Source organism: Macrobrachium rosenbergii, chromosome 24, assembly GCF_040412425.1.
Source record: "Macrobrachium rosenbergii isolate ZJJX-2024 chromosome 24, ASM4041242v1, whole genome shotgun sequence".
In the NCBI taxonomy this organism is placed as follows: Eukaryota; Metazoa; Arthropoda; class Malacostraca; order Decapoda; family Palaemonidae; genus Macrobrachium; species Macrobrachium rosenbergii.
In genome coordinates, this window is record NC_089764.1 from 12,107,620 (window position 1) to 12,121,492 (window position 13,873).

General features: G+C 35.7%; 1 protein-coding gene across 1 annotated transcript in view; it reads left to right on the top strand.

The window, feature by feature from the left end:
* The first annotated feature begins 10,830 nt into the window (after positions 1-10,830).
* The window catches only part of LOC136851783 (uncharacterized), a 54,996-nt gene continuing 51,953 nt past the window's right edge, over positions 10,831-13,873 (top strand). The window contains exon 1 of the mRNA XM_067126095.1: positions 10,831-11,033. Within this exon, the coding sequence (XP_066982196.1) occupies positions 10,831-11,033 (203 nt within the window). The remainder of the gene's footprint in view (positions 11,034-13,873) is intronic.

Sequence of the window (13,873 nt, forward strand, 5' to 3'; positions counted from 1 at the left end):
TAAAGAATACAGTAGACATACAATTATATTCTGTAAAATTCTTTGGAGTACCGGTAATTCTTTTACAACAAAGAAAGAATATATGTGGTAGCGTACATTAATTTGTAAATAACTGACCGTCACGTCAAACAACAACGTTTTACCACATTATTATACAGTCTTAGAGTTAAATACTTTTACAGAGACTTTTTCATGAAAACTGATTCTAGGTGGAATGTGTTAACTTTCATTTTTGGATTGAAAAGCTTCGTTAAATGTATTTATAAGGGGTAATGGCGCCAAGAGAAGAAAACAAGGATGATATAAAAAATCCTATTATGGATATTTTAATCATTCCAATACCAATCTGGATGCTGACCCAGACACTCAAGGAACCCTGGTTAAAGTTTAAGTATGAGCTTGCACATAAATATCTTTTTGGTGCTGCAAAGGTTAAACCATTTCTTTGAGGTCTGCAACTATATCTACGTTCCGGTTCATACCGCAGCCAACTGGCGAGGTAAAGCAAACTTATATTTCAGAAAAGAACAACAAGAGTTTATCTTGATGTTAGAATCTGTGGTGAAAATCACCTTTCCCGCGAAACACAGATCACAGTCACGAGGTAACACTATGGCGAATGATTCTATTTTATTTGTTTCCCACGTAGAACATTTCCCTATCTCAGATGTCACTTTGGCAAATACATTTAGCTCCCGTCTCTCTGTGGACTTGGCCGTTGTGTGCGTGTTTGTGTGTATGTGTGTGTGTACGTACAATTGTGTAGGAGTATGTACGGGTGTTTATATAAAAACGCCTGGTTGCGTGTAAATACATATTTGTTGCACATAACTAAATGAACATGAGTACGTTATAAAGTTTAAAATCAGCATTCTCAAATAGAAGCCGACTTTTTTCTAGGCATTAAACAGTGAATGACATGCAAAATTATGAATAAAAAATATCTGTCTTTTGTAACGTTTAAATTTATCAAAAGTGAATACCGTTTCTATTTTACTTTCACAGTACTGAGACGCATGTTGATTTTGTCGTACGGAAAAGAGTTTGAAGAGAGGGATGACATGCTCTGGAAAGTATCAATAATTTATTTGTTACGAAGCCTGTTGTCAGTGAACGGTGTCCGCTTTATATCTGTCGAGCGAAACGCAAAGTATGATTTCTAAAGTTTCCTATAAAATTGCTCAATCCAACCCCACAAGTGGGTTCTGCATGAAAAAACAGCCTGCGTCACTATAGTTCCTTAAATCACAAGGTGAAAGAGGTTTAGGAAAAGAACAATTTTAATTTTATGAAATGCTATGAACTAGAAAAAGTGTTCAATCACATTTGTATTTCATTCTTCCAAAAACAGTCATCTATGTTTTTTAAACCCAAACCCAGAGATTGCATCTCGATACTTCAAAATTTATAATGTTAATAAAATGTTAAAGAAAACAGGAGAGCGAACGTAAAGAGGTTAAGTAATACTAGATTCCGTTCCAGAAGCACCAACCTTGAAATTAATTTAGCATATACTTCAGGGGGATAGTTACACACGTCAAACATGAACAAGCTGCCCCTGGTGAAAATCGCTTAAAATTGGCTGAAATCTGAGATTCAAAAGCAACCTCTTACGATTTTCGCTCAGAGTATTAAATGGTCCCTTTGTCATCTTAACAGTTAACACTTACTGAAAAAAATTTTCCACCTTGTAAGTGAGTATGAATTATCACAACTTCTTTTCCTCTTCCTTCCCAGCCTCTCTCTCTCTCTCTCTCTCTCTCTCTCTCTCTCTCTCTCTCTCTCTCTCTCTCTTTGACACCTCTACAGACATTATTAATTCGGTAATGTGATTATTATAAATTTTTCATCACAAAGGTTGTGTTGAAGGCTTGACCAGGTAAGTCATACAAAATGAAATATTGTTTTGCTAACTTTTTAACGTACACGAGAGAGGATATGAAGATATTACTGCAAGGTAAGACACCAGGAGGTATTTTGCTATTAATAAAAATAAAACTACACGTTATAACCGTAAATTTCTATCTTATAAATATAACAGTACATGTGAAGATCTTTGTTAGATCAGGAAATATGTCTGAAAAAGCTGCCTCGACAAAGACTTCTTTAAATTTGACACAGAATGTCTGATGAAACTCCTAAGGGAAAAGCTTGGAGTCAATTAATATTTCAATAAACAAAATAATGATGCGCTTTCAGAATAGTGTTTTTGGAAGCCAAAAAATACCAAGCGCTTTTGGGGAAAGAAACTTTTCTAGAAAGCTATCCCTAATCTGCAAAGTTGATAGATAGCAGATAGAAGCTGACAATTTTGCTAACCTCAGAATTTTGAACTAATTAGGTAATTGATAAAAAAAGTCTCCTTGCTATTTTTTCTTTAATAATCTTTTTATAGCTATACCCTCTAACTGGCATTCTGACTTTCAAACAATTCACGCCTCGCCGTTATTTTAACGTTTAATCATAAAGCCTCTTGGTAAACCACATTAAAGAGCGATCAAACAAACGTGAAGCCCAATTTCTCAGGTATGGTAATACCTGAGAAATTGGGCTTCTGTTGAGGAGTGGAAACAGGGCGGTTGTTGGATAAAAGATCTAGGACAGAAAAATCGTCATGGAAGACATAGTGAAGCATAACGACAATGCAATTTGTATCGGCAGACTAAAGCTGAAAAACTTATCCGCCGAATCCTCGTACAACTGGACAAGGTTTCAATCAAACCACCAAAGACTGCAGTTGCTATCGAAGAAACTGTTGACAGGAAAAACCAAATGAAATATTCATCTTCTCTAGTGGTGAGAGTTCCTTCTCTCAGAAACCTGGAGATATATTCAATGTTGTTGTAAAATCTCGTGTGATGGCTAATGATTTCCAGTTTTCTAAAGTCTTTGAAATTTAGAAAGGCGTTTGTTCTTTAACAGCCGTCACAATTGCTGCTCCCATATTGCCACTCCTTTAAATTTAGTGTGGTATAGTGAAACCTGACTTCTGAATGAATTTCCATCTCTTTGCAAAGACTCAACATGTCCTTATCATAGAGCATCCAGATTTAGGATACGAATTCAACGCCACTAAGTTAGGGAATCAGGCCCCATTCTTATTTATTTCTACATAATACCTCACGTATTCCAGACCCCAGAAACATCCAATTTTGTAATAACACGTGCTTCTTGATAAATCTGTCATTTGTGCAATGAAGTAAAACTATTATTTCTTCACCATCACACTGACCGCAAGCTTGACCGTGATTTTAGCGCCATGGATTTGTTTCTCCAAAAACCACATTTGTTTTCCTAAAGGAAGCAATATTAATGATATACGGTGGAGCATCAACGTTTTTAAGGGCATTTGCAAAGCTCAGCTTACAAAACCTGCAGATTTACGGATTATTTCCACTACTCATCCTTGTCTATCTATTATTATGTGGATTAGGAATAAAAAGCTGAATAAACGGCCAATTCCACAGAATCTGGAAAAAAATGTGTTTCAAATGATTTTATCAAATTATTAATCTTGCTTAACAATTAACGAGTGAATACCTCATTTAATGATACTTTTACCTGCAAACATATAAGCCAAACTGAGTTAACGATGTCTGCTATTCAGAGATAGACGAATAAAAAAACAGTGGCATTCTTGTTTAACGTTTTAATTTCATTTAATAAATTTTTCCCTTATCTATATGAATTTTTCCCTTATCTATATTAACCTCTATCCTTTCAAAATGAAAATATTCAGAATGAAAATCCAGTATAAACTGTAGTAGCGAAAAGTGTTATTTTATGCTATCAATCGGAATGTGGACATAAAAACTGATGACTCTCAGGACGAAGGTTAATGTTGACATTTACCGTTGCAAACTCAGTTGGGACAAGGTTATGACATTTATCTGATTGTTTACTTGATTATTTGCCTGTCTGTTTGTTCATAATAGATAAGCAAATTCCAAACATGGATTCATCTGACATGTTGTGGACTAAAAAATACATGATTAGATTTGATAAAAGATCTGTATTGACTAGATTCATTTGACTGGTGAGATAAAGACCAAGGTATGAAAGACCACAACTATTTCGTGACTGGTTCAAGTCGGCTTCGGATCACGATGTTACTTTCAATTTCTTTCCCTGAAAGTTATTTCAGCGACATTTCAGAAAGCTATGAAGGGAGTTCAGCTAATATCGGGACGAGCTCATCTCTAACCAAAGTAAAGTGATTACCGTTGGAGAGGCGTCTATATTCTAATAAGAATGAAATGGGGTTCACGGAAGAGGCGATTAAGTTTCTAACTAGTTGAAATATATGTAAAAAATTTTGGCTGAATTTCCATGTTTCTAACTAGTTGAAATATATGTAAAAAATTTTGGCTGAATTTCCATCAATACATGTAGATAGACTATACTATCGACATGCCGGAGAAGATTTAATGATTCTACGATATTTTAGATTTTAATTATAGTTCATTGAAGTTTTACTAAGGGATGTGTTACAGGCAGAGTTAATTAAATTTTGAGACATAGTTTTGAAGTCTTTGCTAAGGTTTAAGATTTTAAGATGAAACTGAGAATTATGGCTTGATCTGAAATAATGATTTTTTTTTATTTCATTAGAGAAGTTGAGCGTAATTCGAACAATTATAGTTATACTGATATTTTACTTAAAACTTTAACAGCCTAGTTTGCTTTAGGAATTTGCATGAGCCGATACTCAGTCCCTGTTGTCCGTTTGTGCCACTCTGTTTGTGCGTGACTGCAGGCTGTGTGGTTCCTGCATAATATCCTGCAGGATTGCTTTTGTTCTCGTGCCTCTTTCCCTTGGAATGGAATGGAATGGAATGGAATATAGAGTTTAGGCCAAAGCCAAGCACTGGGACCTATGAGGTCATTCAGCGCTGGAAAGGAAACTGAGAGTAGGTAGGCCTGAAAGACGTAACAGGAGGAAAACCTCAAAGCAGCTGAAGCACTATGAAACAATTGTCGGGGGGGGGGGGGTTGTTGGATAGCAAGATGGAAGAGAGATAATATAAATGGAGGTACAGTAAAAGGAATGAAAGGGGTTGCAGCTAGGGGCCGAAGGCACGCTGTAAAGAACCTTCAGTCATTAATGACTACAGTGCATCCTGTGAGGTGCACTTAGGCGCTAACCCCTCCCCTCCCTACGTGGGTCTCTTTTTTCCTTGGTGGCTCATTTCCATCGCCTCTCCTTTCCTCTTTTTTTTTTCGTTTTTTCTTTCCGAGGGCCAATTTCGTCTCTTTATTGTGGTATATATTTTAGCCTTTTTAGGAGATTCGGCCTGTGTCAATTTCAACAGCCTTCTCTTGTAGATGCGAATTTTACTCATTCATCTTTTATTTTTTATATTGTTTTCTCTTTTAGTTCTATTGTTGTGGCTGATTTCTTGAATCGGTTGTATTAGTGAGAGGCAACGCTGTCTTTTCTCCTTATCTTTAAATTCAAATTCTGATTGACTGCCAATCCTCTGCAAATAAGGTAACCAGTTCAGTAAGTTATTTTCGTGGTTCCCATGACGTTGTCAGCGTGTAAGTCCAATAGGTCTCCCGGGACTTTTCTTCCACATCCTCTACATAAATAAAGAGGGCCTTGCCTTACTTGTTATTTGTAACAGGTCATGTTGTGCTTGTTTTGTTTGTTGGTGACCTGATTCGGCTCGCTGCAGACGAATATTATTTGAGAAAGAGATATTTTGTTTGTTAAAGTCGAATTTTCATTTGATGGATATTTTTCCCATCGAAATGTTCAGTGTAAATGTACAGTATATGTGAATCTGTGTACGGGCGCGCTTAGAGACTCAAAGTATAAGTGAAATTTGTTTGTTGAATTGAAAGATTTCACTTTTAAACTTTAAAGAAGAGAGAGAGAGAGAGAGAGAGAGAGAGAGAGAGAGAGAGAGAGAGAGAGAGAGAGAGAAGAGAGACTTGCATATAAAGTTAGAGATCGCTGTACTTGCATATAAATTGTTACATATATCAGGAAATATTCTTACACTACGTAATTTTATCTGATGGTTTGTTCTACAAAGTATATATAATAATATATTTATATATATATATATATATATATATATATATATATATATATATATATATATATATATATATATTATATATATATATATATATATATATATATATATATATATATATATATATATATATATATATATATATATATATAAAATTATGCCAATGACCTCCTGCCATCCCCTCGACCCCCATCCACCACCCAACCCACTCCAAAACCATAAGATCATTGCGTAAATGTGATAATTACTTCTCGCTGGCGCAGTCACATAAACAAGAAAACGAAAAAAGTCAGATTCTATTGTGGTGGGAAAAACCTAAACGAAAACGAAAGCAATTTTCGCAGACGCTTCCTCCTTCCTTTCTCCTTTTACGGTTTCCCTGTCCCTTCCCCCAAATGCTTTTACATTAGTCGTCGCGAAAGTAAATGTCTCCGAATAGCTATTGCCTGGGCGTGTCTTTGTGAGAAGGCGACAGACAGGTTGACAACATTACTCGGTTGCTGTGTCTTCTGAGTGGCGCCGAGTAAATGATACCTTGATAACATTACACAGTTGCCATGTCGCGCCCGAAAAGACAATTCGGGGCAATACGAGACCTTACATGGGGCAATGTTCCACGATAGATTCTAATCATGACTAATGGCATTTGCGAGATTCCAGGATAGGCTGGAATCATGATTACTGACTTTAGCGAGATTCCAGAATAGGCTGTAATCATGACCAATGACTATAGATTCCAGGATACACTCTAATCATGGCTAATGACATTTGCGAGATTCCAGGATAGGCTGGAATCATGATTACTGACTTTAGCGAGATTCCTGGATAGACTGGAGTCATGAGCAAAGACTTAAGCAAGATTCCAAAATAGAATGGAATCATGATCAATGACCTTAGCGAGATTCCAGGGTATACTGATTTTCATGACTAATGGCTTTAGCGAGATTTCTATAATACCCGAGGTATTCAAGTATCAGTCCATGGATGATTTAAAACTGTTTAAAGTTCCTGATCCACTAAAATTAACCAGAAATAAAAGAGTGATACAAAGTCACTCTATAAAATAAAAAAAAGTATTGACGCATACCCACAGAGGAACAAAAGGCACCGAACCTACAAACTCGAGCTTGTGAGAATGTTAAACACACGTAACGACTGTATATGAAATAAATATTTGCTTTGTAAAATATGTCTGAAAATTTAAGTAGAAATTCACTGGTTTTAAAACTGACACTCAACATTCCCTAACAACCAGTTTAAGAGAAAATTTTCTTTCATTCGAGATAGTTTACTGACGAGCAAGATAACTGCAGGTTGTGATACTTAGGCATTCAACTATTGTTCACTTATACTTATATTATGTAAACATGTATATATATATATATAATATATATATATATATATATATATATATATATATATATATATATATATATATATATATATATATATATATATATATATATATATATATATATATATATATATATATATATATATATTACTAAAAGGACCTCATTCAAACTGGATGGTATCAAATGGAGTATTTATTCAGAAAAAGTTACAAGCTTTCTAGGACAAACAGTCCACATTATCAAGTATCCGTACAATGAGGAGACGCGTAGTCCAGCTGTATTTATATCTGTGTGCTGGGTACTTTTAATCCTATAATCGCCTAGCTCCTCCTGTGTGACCCCCACCCCCTCGTGATCTTGGTCATTCTCTGCTCCCTTCTTCCAGGTGTCTGTTCTCCGTGCGTTATCTTGGGTTTTTCCTTCATTTCCTTGCTACTGTGGAGTATACGATTTTTCTGGATATGCTGTCTTCAAAGCCGTTTCCGGTGTTCCCTGCCATTGTGTTGTTGGCGCAAGTTATGAAGGCGTTCTCTACAACCAGTCTAGACGTTTTGTTGGTGTTCCTGTACAGAAAACTCATATTTTTCCAGTCTATTTTATGTTCATTTTCCCAACAGTGTTTGGCAACTGCCGACGTCCGATTATAATGCCTTATGTTCTGCAGATGTTGTTTGCTTTGCTCTTTACTTGATTTGCCAGTTTCGCCATAGTACCCTTCTTCACAGTCTAGACACGCTGCCATATATAGCCCCCTCTAATCTCTTCCCCCTCTACCGACTTTTTGTTTATAACTATTTTATTCCTAATGGTATTTTTGTAGCTGCCTGTCAATTTGAAATTATCTAGCTTTCTGTTGATGGGTGCAATAGAGTTGTTGTCCGGGACTGTAATTATTTTCTTCACTACAAAATGTTCCTTTTCTATCCTTTCTCTCTCCCCAAAATAGTTTTTCCTTGCTTTGATGTGTGCCCACTCCCACCAATACTTAGGGTAGCCTAATCTCCTAAAACTCTCCCTCAGGTAATCCAGCTCTTCGTCTAAAAATTCGGGGCTGCAAATCCTATAAGCCCTGATGGCCAACCCTGTCATTAGTCCTATTTTTATTTCTTTCCTATGACTGGAGAACCTGTGTATGTATGAAATGGTGTGTGTCTTCTTCCTATATACCTTGAATTTTAAATTTTCCCCTTCCCTCTTAACCAGGACATCCAAGAAAGGAATTTCTCCCGCCTTCTGGATCCACTGACTGCTGCCACCATTTATGCAATGTGTCCGACTGAGATTTTTTTTTTTTCTCTCACCTGCAAATTCTCTAAGTGTAGATTTACACCTTCACTGCTTTCTTGAACCTGCTATCATTGGAGGTAAATTATCTTAGATAACTGGTATCTCTCAGAAAGGCATAATAGAGACGAGTTCTGTAGCTTCTTAATTTAATGACGAAAATTACTACAAGTACAATTTAAAGTTACAGTTAGGCAAACGAAATCACTCTTAATAAACAGTTCTGGTTTTTCAGCAACTTTTTATCAAAGCATTGGATAAAGCTGAAAGTTGTATTATTTAGAGCCTTTCAAGTCACCGATGCCGGGACCGAGAAAATCTGAACAAGGATTCTAAAACAATTCCGTAAACATATGACGTCATAAGGCTCAATTTAAAAAGCCAGCAGGATATGAACTCTCTGGTGGAAACTACCACTCAGTCTGCTGGGAGCACAAAAGCAGGGCAACAACTTTTATCAAAGCATGTAAGTGTAACTCTCCCTGGTGGATGTTAACTCAAATCTGGTCTCTCTGCTGCTCTCCTGCCTCTCGAACCCCTGGGTTTCTTGTTATCTGCAATCGCCACCTCCCGCTAGTTTCTTATTGGAAGGATTTATCTGCAAGGCCTCCCCTCAACAGTTGATTAGGAAGAACTTTAGTGGGTGTGGTTCAAATCTCTCCTTAGAGGACTTGATTGGAAATGATCTTAGGAGGGGGTGTAAAAGACCCCTCCCTAGAATGTTTGATTGGAGGGTGTTGAAGTACATCACTTTGTCCAGCCTCCAATTTCCTGGAATTTCCATGAAAGCGCATCCTATTGAAGGCGGAGTTATAGAAATGTCTGGCGTTAGCTTTCTTGATGCGGTGCTGAATCATCACTGAGTAAGCTAAATCGCGAGGCCACAGTTTCCAAATTTTACATCGGTTTTATGGCCCTGGGAGCAATATACTCGCTCACTGTTTTGAGCTCATGGAAAAAGGTTTATTTCAGTCAGCACTTCTTAGCTTCTCAAGCGACAACAACCTAGGCGTTATCATTGTTCGATCTTTGATAAAAGGTGTTCTCTGTTTCTCTAGAATTTCTCTTTCTCTCTTCTCTCTCTACTTTCTCTCTCTCTCTCTCTCTCTCTCTCTCTCTCTCTCTCTCTCTCTCTCTCTCTCTCTCTTTCTACTTTTCCTATCTAATTTTCCTAACATGTACAGTCGGCCAAATTAGAATTGGCAGAGTTTCATAATTTTTCGATCACCTGCCTGACGCACGATTCATGCCTGATTACTATATTTTTCTGTTCGAAGATGGAATAAATCTTATGTAATGGCGTTAAAAACAGTCACTGTAATCTTTAGAACATCATGTTATATAATTACGTAAAACTATTTTCCATATAACAAAATTCACGTGAACGAAAAATGAAGTGATAAAAAACGTCGAATCACGACAACTGCCAGAATACAGTGTTGCCACATTTCCACAGCACTGACTTCTATGGTAGCCTAAAGTTTAAAGTCATTCAACCCATAGCTTTCCTTCACAGTCTAAAGATCATTTCCTGTAACTTCCCCTAAGTTTATCATAATAATTTTTTACGTTTACTAAAATAATTTTAAATAGAGTTAAGCTACCATAATTAGATGGATCCCTAAAGCTGCTGTCACTCTGATGTCGTCTGCATTCGACGTGTCAGTCAAGACATTCCTGGCTCGATCAACTTCTGCTGCTTCATGATTCGGCGCAAACAACCACTCTTTGATGGCTTTTTATTCAGTCATTTTTTATATGAAAAGATATATAAATATGCAAATGGCCGAAAATATAAGAAACTAATATATCTGGCCCAATAAACCCCTAAAAAGAGTATGAAAATTTTCTTTCCACACTTGGTGTGGCAGACCGTAAAATAAAGACCCCACTTCTGCATCAAAACTTCCACATTTGCACGTTTCGGCAACAATAGGAGACAGCTATCACTAGCAGTATCACATAAACATAGTTCTTATATTATCATTTCAATATAAAGTTGATAGTAGCTGAACGATTCCATTTGTTAAATTTTACAGAAAACAATGGAAACTCACAAAATGCTTTCAGAGAAAAAAAAAATGATAAAAGTGCGAAAAATAGGCCTAGAGTGGAACTCCTCGAAGCCCAGAAAAGAGCTAGACAACATGATAGCTGCAGCTGTCAAAGAACAGCCCCAGATGACAGCAGTTGCTGTGAAACAGCAGCTTGGACTGCAAATACGTGTGCAGACTGTGCGGAATAGGTTGCATGGGGCAGGAATGCATCACAGGATTCCGGCAAGGAAACCGTTGCTAATGCAACAGCATAAAGAAGAAAAGATGGGACCTGTTTATTCCTACATAAACTGGTATGCAGTATATACTTGAGTGCATTACGTTATATATAAAAACTAATGCAATTCGACTATAAAGTGAAAATAATACATAGTTGCAAAATGAAAAAAAGAAACTTTTGTTATTTTGTCCTTATTACTGTATATATATCCTAGACCTAAAGCTGAGAAATGATCAATAACTATATGTATTTGACTGTTCATACAGGAATTATCTGTTTAATGGGGATTATACTGCACATTTATCTTCATATAGTTGTCTTGAGATATAATTTCAATTCATGCCTATAGGCTATTAGGAAACATAATAATTTTCATTTATAGAGGATAATTCATAAGATAGGTCATGTTGTAACATATATAAAAATGGAAGAAAATATGTCTGTAAAGTTGTAGGTCTACTGTTCTCTCTTTTTTTATGACTAACTACTCTCTATTGAATTGTCTGTCATTTGAAATAATATTTTCTGTGGACAGATATGCTGAAAATAACATCGCGCCTTCAAGGCGTAGTGGCAGAATATCAGCTGGGTTATGGGGATGGATGGCTGCCAGTGGACCGGGAGGACTAATTGCCATCGATGAGCGTTTCTGAACACCAATCAGTGTATCGAAATTTTACGGGACGTTTTAGTACCCTCAGTTCGAAAACTATTATTGCCGTATCCCATGCCAGTAGGCTATATATCGCCATAGACAATTTTGCGGTCCACAATGCAGAGGTTGTAAAACAATGGTTCCAGCAGAATCCAGACGTGGTTCGAACTGACTGGCCTGCCAAGTCTGCAGATCTGAACCCAATAGAAAACTTATGGGCCTACATGACCCAACAATAGGGTGTTAATCGTGCTTACACCAAAGAGAACCTTATAAAGCATGCAATAGATATTTGGGAAAACTTAGGGCCAAAGAGGGGAGCAGCAGACACTTGCAAAGTCCTTGTTGCATCAATGCCAAATAGGATAAGATGCGTGCTAGATGCACGAGGATCCTATACAAAGTTTTAATGAGTTATGCTGCCTTTTCATATAATGTGACCAATTTTATCATTTTATTCCCCTTAGTTTAACAGTGTTATTTTGTATTTGACTTCACTTCGGCTCATTTACTTCTCTAACATTTTTTTTATTCATGTGAATCTATACATATTTATAGGCCTATGTTAGGACTGAATTCCTACTTAATTCATCTCTCTCTCTATCTCACACACACACACACACATAATATATATATATATATATATATATATATATATATATATATATATATATATATATATATATATATATATATATATATATATATATAAAAAATCACCTGCTAATATGGATATGTTTATTTTCATTTGTTTGTTAGCTTTACTCCTTATTTGACTGCATTACAACTTCATGGATTCCTACTTTTTTTTTCTTATGTATATGTGTATATATACAGTATATATATATATATATATATATATATATATATATATATATATATATATATATATATATATATATATATATATATATAATTGTTTTTATTGTAAATATCGGAAATAGACTTAAATGAGAAAATTACCTTTCATATTTTCTAACCTTTTCCAGCTACGTATAATATGCTCACGGTAGTAGGTCTAGGCATAGTGTGAAACTGATTCTAATTAATTTCTGTTTAGGAGAATGGAGAAATGAATATCTACATCAAGGTTAACCCAAGAATGCTTTCATGAAATTAATTTTTTTGTCCTACTGCATTTTTCAGCTTTGACTCCCACAGCTTTCCACCTTGTGCGAATGAAACAAGATGACATGCAAGGAATTAGATTGAAGAAAGACTAAATTGTTTTCGTCTGATTTCTTATGTTGCTTTTTGACATGAGATAGCTAGGTCTGAGTAAATTATGTTAAGCACTAATGAAAAGGATAAGAACAAAGGAGAACTTTGTCAATAAAAAAGAATAACGGGAATAATCAAATAAAGCAGATTAATATAGATATTGTCGATTTAAACATTCATTCACATGACGCATCCGAAAGAGATACTGCTGAAAATAGACCTACTGTAGGTAATCATGTGTCAGAATCGGAAGTCAAATTTAGGGCAACTAAATGTGCCATGCCAATTATTTCGTTGATCAAAGGACAAAATTAGTTGAATTACAGTTTGCTATTAAAGAATATTGATAGGCTTCATCATTATTTATCGGCTGCAGGTGACGAACGACGACACACCAGTACTGTACGATACGTTGGGTCATCGTCAAGACTCGAGCAGAAGCAAATCCAAATTCCAATTGCTTCTGAGGCTGTCACGATTGAAAAGCAAATAATATGGCACCTGCATATGGCAATATTTCCATAACGAACGATGAATAAAGAAACTGCGCTAATTTTTCTTTGGCCAACTGTACATACACATGTATATACATACATACATACATACATACATACATACATACATACATACATACATACATACATACATACATATATGAAGATAAAAAGGCCCATAAAAACCTTGAAACGAAATTGCAACCATATATTTCGGGCACTTCCTTCTGTGCCCCTGTTCACTGGTAAAATATTTTACCAGTGAACAGGGGCACAGAAGGAAGTGCCCGAAATATATGGTTGCAATGTTCAAATAGTGTTTTATGGGCCTTTTTATCTTCATATTATACTCAAATATATATATATATATATATATATATATATATATATATATATATATATATATATATGTATGTATGTATATATATATATATATATATATATATATATATATATATATATATATATACTCCTCTCTCTCTCTCTCTCTCTCTCTCTCTCTCTCTCTCTCTCTCTCTCTCTCTCTCTCTCTCTCTCTATATA